The sequence below is a fragment of the Rhamphochromis sp. 'chilingali' genome, assembly GCF_963969265.1.
Source record: "Rhamphochromis sp. 'chilingali' genome assembly, chromosome: 22".
In the NCBI taxonomy this organism is placed as follows: domain Eukaryota; kingdom Metazoa; phylum Chordata; class Actinopteri; order Cichliformes; family Cichlidae; genus Rhamphochromis; species Rhamphochromis sp. 'chilingali'.
The window spans coordinates 7,439,260-7,453,644 of record NC_137950.1 but is presented as its reverse complement, the minus strand read 5'-3'; the positions used below and the strand labels follow the sequence as shown (position 1 = coordinate 7,453,644).

General features: G+C 41.3%; 1 protein-coding gene across 3 annotated transcripts in view; it reads left to right on the top strand.

Annotated features, from left to right (window-relative positions):
• The window catches only part of LOC308390707 (somatostatin receptor type 2-like), a 38,971-nt gene extending 24,819 nt beyond the window's left edge, over positions 1-14,152 (top strand). The window contains exons 1-4 of one of the 3 annotated variants that reach the window (XM_080872958.1): positions 3,788-4,012; positions 6,968-7,653; positions 8,060-8,385; positions 9,349-14,152. In XM_080872958.1, the coding sequence (XP_080729084.1) occupies positions 7,272-7,653; positions 8,060-8,385; positions 9,349-9,780 (1,140 nt within the window). In that variant the 5' untranslated portion in view covers positions 3,788-4,012; positions 6,968-7,271 and the 3' untranslated portion in view covers positions 9,781-14,152. Of the gene's footprint in view, positions 1-3,787; positions 4,013-4,270; positions 4,673-6,967; positions 7,654-8,059; positions 8,386-9,348 lie in introns of those variants that run through there. The other 2 variants (XM_080872956.1, XM_080872957.1) reach the window with 2 other exon arrangements.
• Positions 14,153-14,385: the final 233 nt, after the last annotated feature.

The following is a 14,385-nucleotide window of genomic DNA, read 5'->3' as shown; positions in this document are numbered from 1 at the left end:
TATCGTATTTTACATTTAACAGCTGTAAAAGCACCACCAAACCCTTCGGGCCCTCATATGGCTCAGGAATGGCTGCAGATGGTTGGACAGCTTCTCAACTGCCTTTGCTTTGAAAGCTCTGGCTTCAGGCAATATTGGGGTAGAGCCAGCAGCTCAAACTGATACTGGGGCGGACCACCATGGTCCTCCGCCATGCTTATTTCCAGGGAACTGAAGGCAGGGGGAGGGGTCCTGCAATTCAGAAAAAAGCACACTGTAGCATGTAAGGGCCTTGCATCTCTCCATTTCTCTCCACTTTTGTCTGGCCTGGGAAACTTCTGAAAAACACATCTATACAAGGCCTTGCTCTCAGCCTTCCATTTAATAATGAATAGGATCTTAAGTCTGAACATCCAACTTCCAACTCCTCAGACAATAAAATGTCTGCACTGAGAAATCAGTTTTAAAATCTCTTGAACAGGCCTCTCGGGACTATCTCAAGAGGAGCCATGGATGGGTTGTTGAAAAAGATAAATAGCATCGTCCTGTCTTATAAATGTTCTATTTAAAAACAGAAAATATGTTAAAAAACAAAACCACAAAGATATATTAAAAAAAGGAAATGATGCAAAAACTTCCCCTGACCTCAGGTGACACTGACAATCTGCTCTGCAGAGTGCTAAAGCACCAAAATATTGACAACGTTTAAAGATTCATGTGGGGCAAAAAAAAGGTCTGGAGTGGTTTTAGCATGAATGCCAAATTAAAGCAGTCTTTTTTTCTGTATCTTTTTTTGTTTGTTTTTTTGCTGTTATGATAGATGAAAAGAAACTCACTCATTCATGCAGAAACATTTTCACAGAATCATCAAAACTCTTTGAAACCAGCAGGGTTTTTTTGTTTGCCCCTGCCGCGTGATCCGGTCGATGTTCAGCACCTTGGCACTTGCTCTTGGCACCAGTGACGTCACATGAACGACATGCTATTACACGCCAGAGCACTGAGATGTCACCAGGAGTCAAGGTGATGAACAGCAGATAAAATGTGTCACAGGGAATGCTTGCGTTCTCTCTGGCTGAGTTTCACGAGGGCGTCAAGACGTATATGTCGCTCGTTCACTTTGAACACGTGTTCGTGTGCTCGACGAGCCTGGGATGAAGGTGAAAGAATATCTTATGGCAGGGTGACAGGCGCAAGCTGCTGGGCTGCAGAAGGAAAAAAAGAGGTGTATATGGTTTTGATACTTTTCTTTAGCTGCGTCAGTGTATCCAGCAACACCTTGTACGAACAGCAAAAACAAAGCATCAGCAACACAACAACAGCAGCTGCAGTCCTCCATCAGTGTCTGCCCTGGAATCTGTTCAGATTCTCTCACAGCCCAAAAGTAGACGATCCTGGACTCTATGAAAAAACACAGATTTTAGTCCAAACTGTCTGCAACTGCTTTGTGAACAGAAGTGGATTCTCCTGTCTGTGCAAGTCAGCTGATCTCAGCATTTGATCTCTAGGCCTTATCATGAGTGGACTTCAAACGAAGCTTCGTGTTGACTCAAACGTGTGTTGGACGGGGGGCTTGAGGCCGAGCAGAGAGGGGTTAACCAATGAACGTTCAAGGCCATACGTGTGTTTGTGTGTGACGTTAGCAGATAAGATCATGGCTCAACAAACAGCACAGCATTCAATAAAGTTTCAGCTGACAGCAGGATCCTCTCGGGGCGGCGTTATTGAGCAGCTGACAATCAATTTTAAAAACAAACTTCTTCTTCTTTTTTTAAGAAGCATTGGTTTGCAGATCACACACACAGCAAACAGACTAATTAGCTTTTGCCGTGCAGTGGAAATCGGTAACAATAGCTAGATTAATTTGCACAGTGTTAAATAAAGTGTCGTAACACAGAGCTCAGAAATGGAAATAATTGCGTTGCTCTGAGTGATGCTGTGTCTCAGAACCACCCTCTTGATTCAAGCTGTAGAGGGAATGACTCCAGCTCGTCACTCTTGTGCCTGGCACCATTCGCTGTTGACAAAGATGCAGAGAAAGTTATATTCCCGTTAGGATCTCACTGTCTGCCACCAAAATGTCAACTGTTTCTACTCTTCTATTTATATGCTGTACACAAAAATATAACAGTATTCACTCACTCAAAAGAAGGAGAAGAAAAAAGAAGAAGAGGAAAAAAGCTACCAATAGCTCTAAAAGTGTTGCTTACGACAGAATGTGGAAATATTCTTATAAAGAAAAGGAATCCTTGGAATAAAGTCTGGATTTAGGGAGAAAATAAATAATATTCTGAGATATTCTGAGATTATAATGTCACAAGTTTAAGAGAGAGAAAACCCCGCACAATCATGCTTTTCTGTTTCTTCAGTAAGGCCACATCTAGGAGCTTGTTAGCTAACCTTAGCAGAAAACAGAACAAACAAAAACAAAAGTGGAAAAATATCCCCTAAAACCCCAGAAAAGCATTTTCCGCAGGGGTCATCCATATCTGTAAAACTGTTGACAAGATAGATCAAACAAAATGTGAATTTTTAACCAAAGAAGGTTTACCTAAGCTATGGATGTGCACTCATTTGCTAGCTTAGCTTATAGCTAAGATATGGACATACCCTCACTCGATTCCTTATGACCTTCTTAGTACTGGATTGGTTTGATTGGACTCATCAAACCAGGGAACGTTTTTTTCCAATCTTCTGTAGTCCAGCTCTAATGAGTCATGTCAACTGCAGACTGAGTTTGTTCTTGTTGGTTGTAACAAGTGTTTATTTGACTTGCCTTTACCTTCCTATCAGCTCAATGTCGCCTGGGCATTTTTTTCCTACAACCTGTGATAACAGTGACGTATGTTCACCAAGAAAACTACCACTCGCTAGATATTTTCTCTTTCTCACACCATTCTCTGTAAACCTGAGAGATATTTGTATAAAGAAAATCCCAGTACATTGTTAGTTTCTGAAGAGCTTGCACCAGCCCAGCTGGCCCACTTCAAAGTCACTTAAATTGCCTTCCTTCCCCATTCTGATGCTCACTTTGAACTTCAGCAGGTCACTTTGACCATGTCTACACATCTAAATGTGTTGAATTGCTGTCATGTGAGTGGCTGATCATATATTTGCATAAAGAGGCAGCTGAATGGGTGTTGCTAAAAAAGTGTATAAGTAACAACTGGCCACGGTGCTAGACTGGCTTCCATTCAGTTTGAAGACAAGTACAAGTTTCTGTTATTGTTCCAAGTGCTGACTATAACTTTATGTTATTAGCTTAATATTTACATGTGGAACCAGTATCAATCTTTTTTTTTTTTATGTATCTTGTGGCTATTCATACTAGAAGGATACAGGGATACTTGAACCACTCCAACCTTACAAATGATATAAAAATGAACTGTAAATATTGCTGAGTTGTTGCTATCCTTGGTGACGCAGAATACAGCACTCTTTGAAGTACATGCACTTGAACCAGTAGCCTGTCTGAAAGTATACTGATACACTGATGGGTTATCTCTGCCTCAGGAACCCCTCAAAAATCCCCCTTCCACTTACTTTCTTACATTGTGACCTCCTTGAGGAGCCCCAGTCCCTCAATTTGGACATAAATAGAACTATTAATCTTTGATAGGACAGCAGTAATAATAGCTGCACTTTTGTGTTGCTATGTTGAGACAAGTGGCGGGACATTTTCTCACGGAGCTCTCCACTGAGAGAGGTCACAGAAGATACCCGCCATCTGCACTCTCTCGAAAACGCTCCCTTTATATAAAGACATAAGATTGGCTCTTGGATTGGCTTCAGTGCTCAAATCCGAGTGCCATCGCTGTTGGCTGACAAGAGGGGTGCACCGGTGCCTGTGATGGGCGCCTGAAAGGGACAGTGAAGCTCTTGAGATCACTTCATTTGAACCTGATGAATTTGGAGGGACAGCGTGATTACCTCCTTTTTTCCTGAGCAGCTTGGGGTTGATTTTTCCTTTTCCTTGAGTACATCACATCACAAAAGGAAACACAGCTGGAGAACAAAAGCTCCCTGCAAAATGGTATGTGCAATTTTCCATATTCCAAATGTTTATTAATTTTCCTTTTTTTAAATATACCTCTTAGACACACTGATACAGAAGCCAGCGTGCAGCTGGGGAGTTGTGCAGGGTTTTTCAAAAGGACAGCAGAAGCAGAGCCAGCTCATGTGCATGGAAATCAGCAAATTGTAGGACACCGACGCACAGTGACACGTTGCTGCTGATCTATCACTCGACCCGTCTCTCTCTCTCTCTCTCTCTCTCTCTGTCTGTCAGAAACACTCTCTCTCTCCATTCGGTGCTGCGCGCGTCCTGCCGCTCTGTCTGACTCCTCGCCAAGACTTTCCTGTTGGACACACACTCGCGAGCGCACGCCACCTTATTTTATTTTTCATTCTCTTGTGTTTTTTTGTTTTTGTTTTAGTCTTTCCTTTTACAAACGTGGACTATTTCTAGGTAACAATGGCCTGAGAGATGTAGCGCGATCAGCAGCTCTGATTAGGGCGACTGAATGCCGGCGCCGTGCGTAAGTTAGGAGCAGGTGGATGGAGAGGCTGGCGGGATGCAGCTTTCCAGTAGGTCAGAGCCGCTTCGGGGGCGGCAGGACTTCGCATTCTCGGGTTCTCGGGACACTTTTGCTACTCTGGACGTGATATGAGGATGGTATTTTTCTGTGGAAAAGTAAGTGATGAAATTGGTGGGGGCAATGAGACTGATCCGATTTTTATTATGATCTTTAAAAAAAATCATGTTCATTCATGTGCGCACTTTGCTTTGCTTGTGCGCACTTTAGTGGGAGTCTGATGTAAGTTATATTTTGGCGAGGTTCAGGCTATGATGAAGTTGCGCATACACATAATGGAGGAATTTCACTTACTTCTACTTGCTTAGTCTTTGGCAAGAGAAAATGTTCAAATAAAATGAAAAAAATTGCCGCGCGTCTCTTTCTGATATAGTTTCTGATTTTCTTTAATGATTAGGGCAATCATGCAAAAATCATTGGAACAGGTGCAATCCAGAGACAGCAGCTGCTTGGCAAATAAATATCTCTATCTGTCGGTTAATAAGTCAAAGGTTCGGTGCCGTGTTTCATCCCCCTGTCACTGAGATGAAAGACAAACCAAACCTGCTCATTATTCAGCCGCTGTTTTCCGCGCCGATGTGATGGAAAGTTTCCTGTTGGGCGCGCAGTTTGCAGGTAAGCTGTGAGGCTGAGCCGTGCCACTGCCGATTCCTCGGCATCACTGTTCGCACAGCCAGAGCTGAGCCAAGACGCAGCTCCTGACACCCATCCAGCATTTTTTGTGGGAAGCAAAGCTTATTGGATGTTTTTTCTTTTGCAATTATTTTAATAAACCAAATCCCCCTGCTTAAGTTAAAAATGTGATTATCCTGCTTTATAATTAAATTACAAAAAAAGCTACTAATTGCGCATCCCTCCTCCTGCTAGCAAATAACACTATAAAATCTCTCTCTCTCTGACACTCCATCCTCACAGACAACTGTGGCGAGCAGAGCTTCATCTATTAACAAATGCTAATATTAATTTTAGAGAATTGCTGTTTTATTTATTTTTTCTCAACTGAATATCTCAGTTTTGCGTGTTTAATTTCAAACGTGACTTTTGTAAAACACATTTTTTTTTTATTGTTCAGTAGTTTTGGGGGGGTTTTCGGGGGGGGGGGGATTGGGGGGGGGGGGGGGGGGTAGCAGTTTGAGTCGCCGTTCCGGCGCTTGCAGTTACCACCAGTAACCACAAGTGTCGCTAAAACAAGGACCACTAAGCAGGAATAGATTCCAAATTTTGATTCCTAGCACAGTCCATGTTCATGAAACAACAGTGTAGACACCAATAATTAGTCTAACAAAGGATTCCACTGAAGGGCTACACTGAAACTAATCTGAAATTAGTAACTTTAACATGTTAAACTGTCCATGAGAGGAAGGCGAGGCAAGGTTTTAAGGGCTTAAACAGTTAATTGCAAGAAAATCAGTTTGTGGAATGATGTCTAGTGTGATCCAGAGATGTAAGCATTTCACTTGCCATCTCCTGAATACTTGTGATCTTTTATGACCTTGTTTACTCAAAGTGGATTATCTAAACAGCTTTACACAGGCCCATCTCGTGTAAATAATGAAAGCAAGAAGTGGACTATTGTCCTTGCTGAGCCAGACCTGTCACTGGATGGGGAAGAGTGAGTGATCTCGCTCCAGTGTCAGAGCTGTTTGTCCTCGAGATCAATTGAATAAACATTTGTCTTCAGCTCCCCGATGCCCTTGGCGTTCTCTTGCTCAGGCGTCCTTTTTTTTTCTTTCTTGCATGTATGCATAGGTGGGGGAGGCGTAAACACATATTAGCACACTCCCCCGACCTGTAGCATCACAGGATTTATGGTCTGAGTGAGAAAGGAAGAAAAAAAGGCATCAAATTCAAACACACAGTCACCTTGATCTCTTCCTGTCGGCTGTGCTACCTTTGCCTGACATATGAGCAAAAATGTGCAAATGCAAATGTTGGCTTTTCAATAAGTAAACAGCTTGATGTTTGAGGTAATTCCCAGTCCCATAGTTGGTTTACTTACTGTTTTTCTTTTTGTGTCAAATTAAGGAGAAAGTGGCAAAAATGTTATATTTATGAAACTGCACATCATGTACAATTTAGTGCTGGCTATCTCCTCTCCGCTGCTGCGTGCCAAAAATGTTGCTGTGAGCGAAATAAGCAGCATTAAGGATAATCACACACAACATATAGAGGTACTATTTAGAGGATTCTCTAGAGAGAATATTGTACATGATGCTCTGGTGAGGTGTGAAAGCAGTTATGTAAAGTAACCTTGCAACTGTTGCCATGGATCTTGGAGGACTGTTATTATTTTTTGTCAAATGAAATGGTTCCTGTTCTTCAACCCAACTTATTGCTTTCTATTCTGCTGTCTCTCTCCCCACCCACCCTTCTCTTTTACTGTCTCTCTGCAGCTGAGATGTGATAATTGATGCTCCTCCTATGTGAAAATTTCTGAGTCATCCTTATCCCTAGAGCCCCACACCCTTGGAAGTCAAAGTCTTATATTCCCAGGACCCCAGGCTCTTACCTTTATCCTTGAATCCATCACTCAAAGCCTCTTTTAAATGTATTTCTGTAACTTTTATTAGTAAAAGCAGTTCTTTGAAACATGTCATTTGAACCCTTGACTCATTAATATTTCCCATCATCACTGTACCCTGGATTAGAGAAACCCATAACCCTTTAGGAAATTAGACCACTTTGCTCTCAGCAGTCATGGCCTTGGATCAGTTGCCCTTCCTCCCAACTTCCCCTAACAATTCCATCCCTGAGCCCTTCTGGTACGACATCCAAGGGAATGACTCCGACCTGGGCTTCAACATTTCCCAAGACAAGGAGCATCACCAGGACAAGACCAGCTCAGTGGTCATTACCTTCATCTACTTCATGGTATGCGCTGTGGGATTGTGTGGTAACACCCTGGTCATCTATGTTATTCTACGTTACGCCAAAATGAAGACGGTGACCAACATTTACATCCTCAACCTGGCAGTGGCAGATGTTCTGTGCATGATGAGCCTGCCATTCATCGCCCTGCAGCTGGCGCTGGTGCACTGGCCCTTCGGAGAGGCTCTGTGCCGAATGATCTTGAGCGTAGGTGGGTGAAAAGCATATGGTTAATGGTTCACAGCGGAAACTCGGCAAACATTTTGATGCTGTTTGAACAACCATTTGAGATGTCAAATCTCGGTTGAAAAATGTGATTAAAAACTGTTTTAAATAACTGAAGTCGTGCCAACACGTAGTTGGTGCTCAGTCACATCAGACCTGGTGTTAAAGTGTTCCATTTGCTAAAGAAAGGTAATGAAATAGATACAATGTGATGCGTTTACATGATTTCTTGTTTCTAGTCTGTACTATAAGCAAAAACTGGTTGTGTTCGTTTTTTTCATCGGTTCTCACAGCAGCATACATGTATTTTTTAATCAAGTGTTACTGAGTCTAAACTCAACTTCTACCTTTCTCCACTCCTCTGCTCTTTCTTATTCTTTACACCATCCCAGACTCTCTCAATCAGTTCACCAGCATCTTCTGTCTCATGGTAATGAGCATCGATCGATACCTGGCTGTGGTTCACCCTATTAAGTCTACAAAATGGCGGAAACCCCGTGTAGCAAAGCTAATTAACCTCACAGTATGGGGTGTGTCGTTGTTAGTCATCCTGCCAACTCTGATCTTCAGTGGACTGAACAAGGTTCCAGTGTGTGGCATTGTGTGGCCGGAGCCTCAGGATGTCTACTACACGGCCTTCATATTCTACACCTTCTTCATTGGGTTCTTCCTGCCGCTGGCAGTTATATGTATGTGCTACCTGCTCATTATAGTCAAGGTAAGAGTCCGCAACTGCACGCTCTAAATTACACAACAAAAATCCAACAAGATTTGGTTACATTGCAGATTCAACGTTTTGGTGGTCCACTTCAATTAGTTTGAAATGTTAGCTCAGAAATCAACAACACTGCCACTGTCTCATGAAAAAAAGCTAATAACAGTCTCCTTTTCTTTTTTAACTAAATAGATTTTTTTGCTTCAACTAATATGCAGTACATACATAAAGGAAAAGAACATTAATCCAGATCCTTTGATCCTATGCTTGCACTTATGACACTATGCATACTAAATACTTCTTTGTGATTGAAGTAATTTCCACATGATTTGCATTTGGGAAATCTGGTTCTTTTCCCAGCCACAGCATTTTGGGAATATTTACAGTCTTTTGAAGATACATATTACTAAATCACTTTATCATGCATAAACATCAAATAATGCCACAACACATAGAGTGTTGAAACCTGAAAATGTTCCCTGGTAGTTAGCTAGCTATTTAGCACTGAACTCGCTATTTTCAGTTACAGTGCAGCCTTTTGCTAGTGGCTGAAAATTGATTAGTAGTGTCTTCCTTTCTGTTTCGTTGCCAAGATGGCAGCCATTGTGCATACCGAGTGTGCACTTTTATTAGTACATTCCAGAGTCCTCAATCGTCAGAATCAATTAAGCTAGGCGGCTAACATGTAACATGTAAATATGTTAATAATGTCTGTTTAAACACTTTTCTGTCATTAGTTTAATGTTAGCTTGCAATAAAACGTGTCCGTAGACACAATTTTATCAACCCATAGATCACTGTTGTTTTTACAACAGGGTAATAGGACTTTGATTTTGGCTAGCTAGTCCTGAAAGGCTACCTAGCCCAGCTAGGAAAAAACCCGATAATACTAGGATGTTTCTATGGAAACACTGTACTTTTTTATTTGGGAACTTTTAAGCCACTGACAGCCATTCCTTTTGCCAGGTGAAGTCATCCGGATTGCGTGTGGGCTCCACAAAGCGTAAGCGTTCAGAGCGCAAGGTGACCCGGATGGTGTCCATCGTGGTGGCGGTGTTCGTCCTCTGCTGGCTGCCTTTCTACATTTTCAATGTTACCTCTGTCACCGGCTCAATCAAGCCCACCTCTGCTGTGAAGAGCACGTTCGACTTCGTGGTGGTGCTCGGCTACGCTAACAGCTGCGCCAACCCCATCTTGTACGCCTTCCTGTCAGACAACTTCAAGAAGAGTTTTCAGAATGTTCTGTGCTTGAAAAAGGTGGCAGGCCTGGATGAGGTAGAGCGCAGCGACAGCAGGGCAGACAGGAGCAAGATGATTAACGAAGCTTCGATTATTAATGCCAACCTGTACACTCACAATCCTACCCTGCTCAATGGCGAACTGCAGACCAGCATTTAAAGGAGTGCCAGTAACAGACTGACAGGCTGCCAGTGTACTGTGGTAACCCCAAGTTAAAACACAAATGAGAAAACGGATGATGTAAGAACTGCTCGTGGACACTGATGCATGAGCAAAGTCGAATTGAAAAATAAACAATTTCTTTTTAAAGGTCAGGGGAAGTGCACTGACTCGAGCTCAAAATTCTTGTTAATTGGGTTAATGAAGCAACTTGAGCTTATTAACCCTAAGGCGGAGCAAGAATATGTATTTTACTCAAGTACTTTTCAGAGATAAGTGACATGAAACATTTATAAGAATGCTATTTGTGCTTGCCAGCTTCAAGCTTTTATGGAGTTGCCCGAAATGATCTTGAGGAGGCAGGATGTGAAAGTGGAGCGTGGTGGAAAGGACGAAGAAATATTTTGGATAGTACTCCAATGGCAGAGAGAAGTCTGAGGGGACCGAGTACCATCCTTGCTCTAGTTGACTGATTTTTTTCTCTTTTTTAAAATGTGTGTGTGTGTGTGTGTGTGTGTTAGCTAAAAAACTTTAGGCAACGATTTCTCCGGATGTGGAAGTACCATGGAGAGAAGTAGGCAAAACATTTGATTGAAAACAGCCAGCTCTGTAATTCCCCAGAGCCTCGAAGATAAGAATCTGAGACTACAACCTGAAGGTTCATGCTCATATTTTATTCATATCAGGTGATTAGTCTGGTCTTACATGATCAGCGGGGCAATGAAACGGCAAAGCCGACAAACAAAGGATGTTATTTTCTCTCCATTCTAGCTGGTATCAAGATGGAAGAAGCTACAGATCTGCAAACCTCTGAATATTACATCCTGGATTATTGATTTAGTGAAAGAATGGGAAACTGTGTCTGTCTCTAACCTTGTTCCCTTACAACAGTTTGACTTTGTGCATAGGAAAAAGGCTTTCTCTCAACCTCTTGGGAAACTTCACAAATGTGGATGTGTTGAAATCAAAAACAATTTTAAAGGAAAAACCTGCTATTACATTGTGTATTGCTGAGTTTGTAAAGTCCCATCAAAAGTATTTTTACCGTATCCTGAACTTTACATTACTTTGTGCCGTTGTAAAGAGCCCCCATAAGTGTAAAGTGCTGTGTTTTGGCAATGTAAGAGTTCCCAATTTAATGTCGTAACACTCTGCTCAGACTCACATTTGGTTCAGCCAGCGTGTGCCTGCAAAGATGCCGAAATTTCACAGAAGGCGGACAAATGTGTCATGTAACCGAACAGGGAAGGAGAGAGAGATGGATGGATAAGGAGACGCAGAGACATAAAAAAAGAACTAAAGCTTGTGGATGCAGTGTATGCGCTGAGAACACAACACACGTGAGGACAATGCTTTGAAGACTGAAGTGTGCTGTGTTAGCATGACTGACAGGAAGAGATCAAGGTGACAACTTGAAAAATAATGCATTATTTCTTCAAAGACACAGTGTTTCCAGAGCCGGGATGTATTTCTTCATAAATAAATGTAAGGATAGCTCAAACATGCAGTTTATACAGTGTATTACATTTAAAAAGTCATTTGTCGTGGACTTGTTTGCTAAATGGTAATAAGAAACACGACCACGAGAGGCAGCATAGTCTAGTAACAATTGATGCATTTGCACTTCCGTAAAGTCCTTTTTTAAGGAATATTAAATGGAGTGCTTTTGTTGATTTCCTGTGTGATGGATGTCCATATTAAACATGTAGTTTGAAATAATGAGGCTTGTGTATGTACAGGTAACATCTAAGATCCAAACATTTGGTCTTCGTGATTCGTTTTTTCTAGAATCGGCTCTCTAGGATGTCAGTGAGACGGAATATTCCTAAAATTATCATCTCAGGCTTATAGCTCTTGCTGTGAGCACGAAGCTCTGCCTTTTCAGACCTTCTGCTTGCGAGGGGCAGCCAATCAGAAGAAAACTGGCACTAGAGCTTGTTTCAGACAGAGGGTGAAATGAGGTGCTGCATCAATGCTCAGTATGGTATAATTTTGAGCTTTTACTGCGCAAAGCTACTCTAGTAAACCCCAAGAATAATTCATGACATGGAGTTGGAAATTAGCATAATAGCCCCTCTTTTAAAATCAAGGACACTGCTGCTGGGAACATGTCACACATTTCCGGACACATTCAAGTTTTATGTCCAAATGAACAGTTCAGCAAAGTTTAGATATATGAAAATATCAGGTCAAAACAAATTTAAAACCACATGTAGTTGGTCTTCACAGTCGCTAGAGTTTGTTGTTGCGGTATATGGCAAACAGCATTATGATCAACATATTTTGAATAGTATTTCACTATCTCTCAATTGCATTTAATGCATTGAATTAAGAGCGGAAATAATAAGTAGACAGCTATAGCTCAAATTTGCGACCAAGTCTATTATTACCGGACATTTATATATATTTAGATCTATATTTTGAGACTCTGGGTTGCTTGCAGGGTGGTTCAAGCCTCGGCAGTGTTGGTCTGTCAGTTCACTATTTTGCTAAATTGATCAGACCTCTTTGATGAATTAAGATGTTTTGGCGATCCTTTAACATTCCATCAATTGCCATCGTCAGGTCTGTCATTTACACTATTTGATAATGTGGTTTAAAATCCAATTACCTGCAAAACTAATGGAAAGAAGTTATTGGTTCAGCAGGTTTAAACGCCTGTATACATATTTAGTTAGATACTCTGTGTTCCAGAACATACAGAGCTGAATAGAGAGCATGGTATAAGGGAAACATGACTTTTCTGTCCAGAATAAGGCCCAAAATAAAATAGTGAGTTTTGAAAAGTGCCAATTCCATTCATAGTCTTCATCAGGATTTTGACCATGACCTACATAATACTGAATCAGTCAAAAGTAGATGTCCAAAATTTAAACAGCAATGCCTCTGATTAGTTAAAGCTGGTGTTGTAATGGAAATGTTCAAACCCACTAACACTTAATGAGCATGAAACGTAAGAAACCCTAATCCCAAACACACACAACACAAATTATAAAATTCATTCAAAAAGACTACAGTAATGTCAAGGATTAAATTCAGGAAGTTTGGGAGATATTTGCTGAGGAATGTAGTAGTTCCTTCACCATTCAAAGTATTTATATAAACAGATTTTCATGTTACAGTTCACCTGGTAGCTGCTCAGCTTGGGTCAAGGCTTCAAACATTTAATATGAAGGTTTCTTGGAGAAATTCCCTTCTGGAACTAGAGCCCTTGGAAAAGTAGGCGCTCATTGATGCTGACATCCTGACAATTATATTATACAGATATTTAGCGAGTGTGTTAACCTTTTAACATTGTGTTTAGCATGTTAGCATGCTAGCTTTCCTTGAATTTGCAACTCAGTCAGAAACATTAGCAAGCTAACATGTTAGCAAGGAGTAAAAATGTTCAATAAATATCTGCATAATAAACTGCTATCAATGTAAAGATGTTAGCATGCTAAAGTCAGGGCTTAGATTAAGTAAAGCCATGGAGCCACAAGGGCTACAGGATATGTTTAGCCTCTTTGATTTGGAAGTCTTCTTATATATCAGATAGTGTTTATATCGTCCATCATTACTAATTTTAACTTACCTACAGCAACTGGCTAGCAAAAACATGACCAATATAGATATAATTTATTCTGTATGAGCAAAATGGGCTTCAGCAAAAAGATCTTCACAATAGCCTGAATTTAGAAACCCTTACCACGTCCACAGAACACATCCCATTCTGTTCTAGCTATCATGATTTTACTCACATCCACTTCCACAAGACACCTTCACAACACCTGGTTCCCAGACTATTTGTCAAAGCCTCTACAGCAACAACAAGATTGCTGGGTACACGCTCCACTGTCAGATTGAGTTGGTTCCAGTATATCAGTCAGGCCGGAAGCTCGCAATCAATTCAATCAAAAGAGATGAGGTAGAAGAGGCTACTCCTAATAATATTAATGTGAGGCTCTGCACACACAGAGAGGCAAGTCCCAGTTTGTAGCAGGCAACACACCCAGTAATTTGTCGTGACATTCTGTCTGTGTTGTCACTGCTGCAGGTAGTATTTCCAGCAGGGTCAGTCGCACCTTCAGTAACAGGTCAGAACAGGATTACAAAGATACCCTATGAATCATGTTTATGGAAGTTTGTAGGCATGCTGTGATTTAATGTGCTTTAGCCCTGTTTCATACTCTGTCACACAGACATCCTTGTACCATAGTCTGAAAAATACATGAAATGACGATGGCGACCGGACTGTGTATGTAACAGCAATCAAAGAGTGAACAGTAAACAGGAACCGTAATGAAACATGCAGTATATTTTAGTATGTTTTCCTTTTTCTGCTTTACTAAATAACATGTGCACCGCGGTGAAAAGACTCATTTCAGATCCTCACCCAGGTATTTAGCGTCTTCAAGCCTGCAGTGTGAGAACTGATCTCCCATCATCCAGAGTTAATTACTTGAACTCTCTGTGTTTTTCTGTCTGTTTCTTTCTCAGTCTTTCAGTCACATTCACGGCTGGTGGAGTGAAATGTGAGCTGACGCACTTTTTACACCCACCTAAAGTGAACGACGAAATGTACTGAACCATACTGAAGAAAACACACAAAACACCGTTTCCACT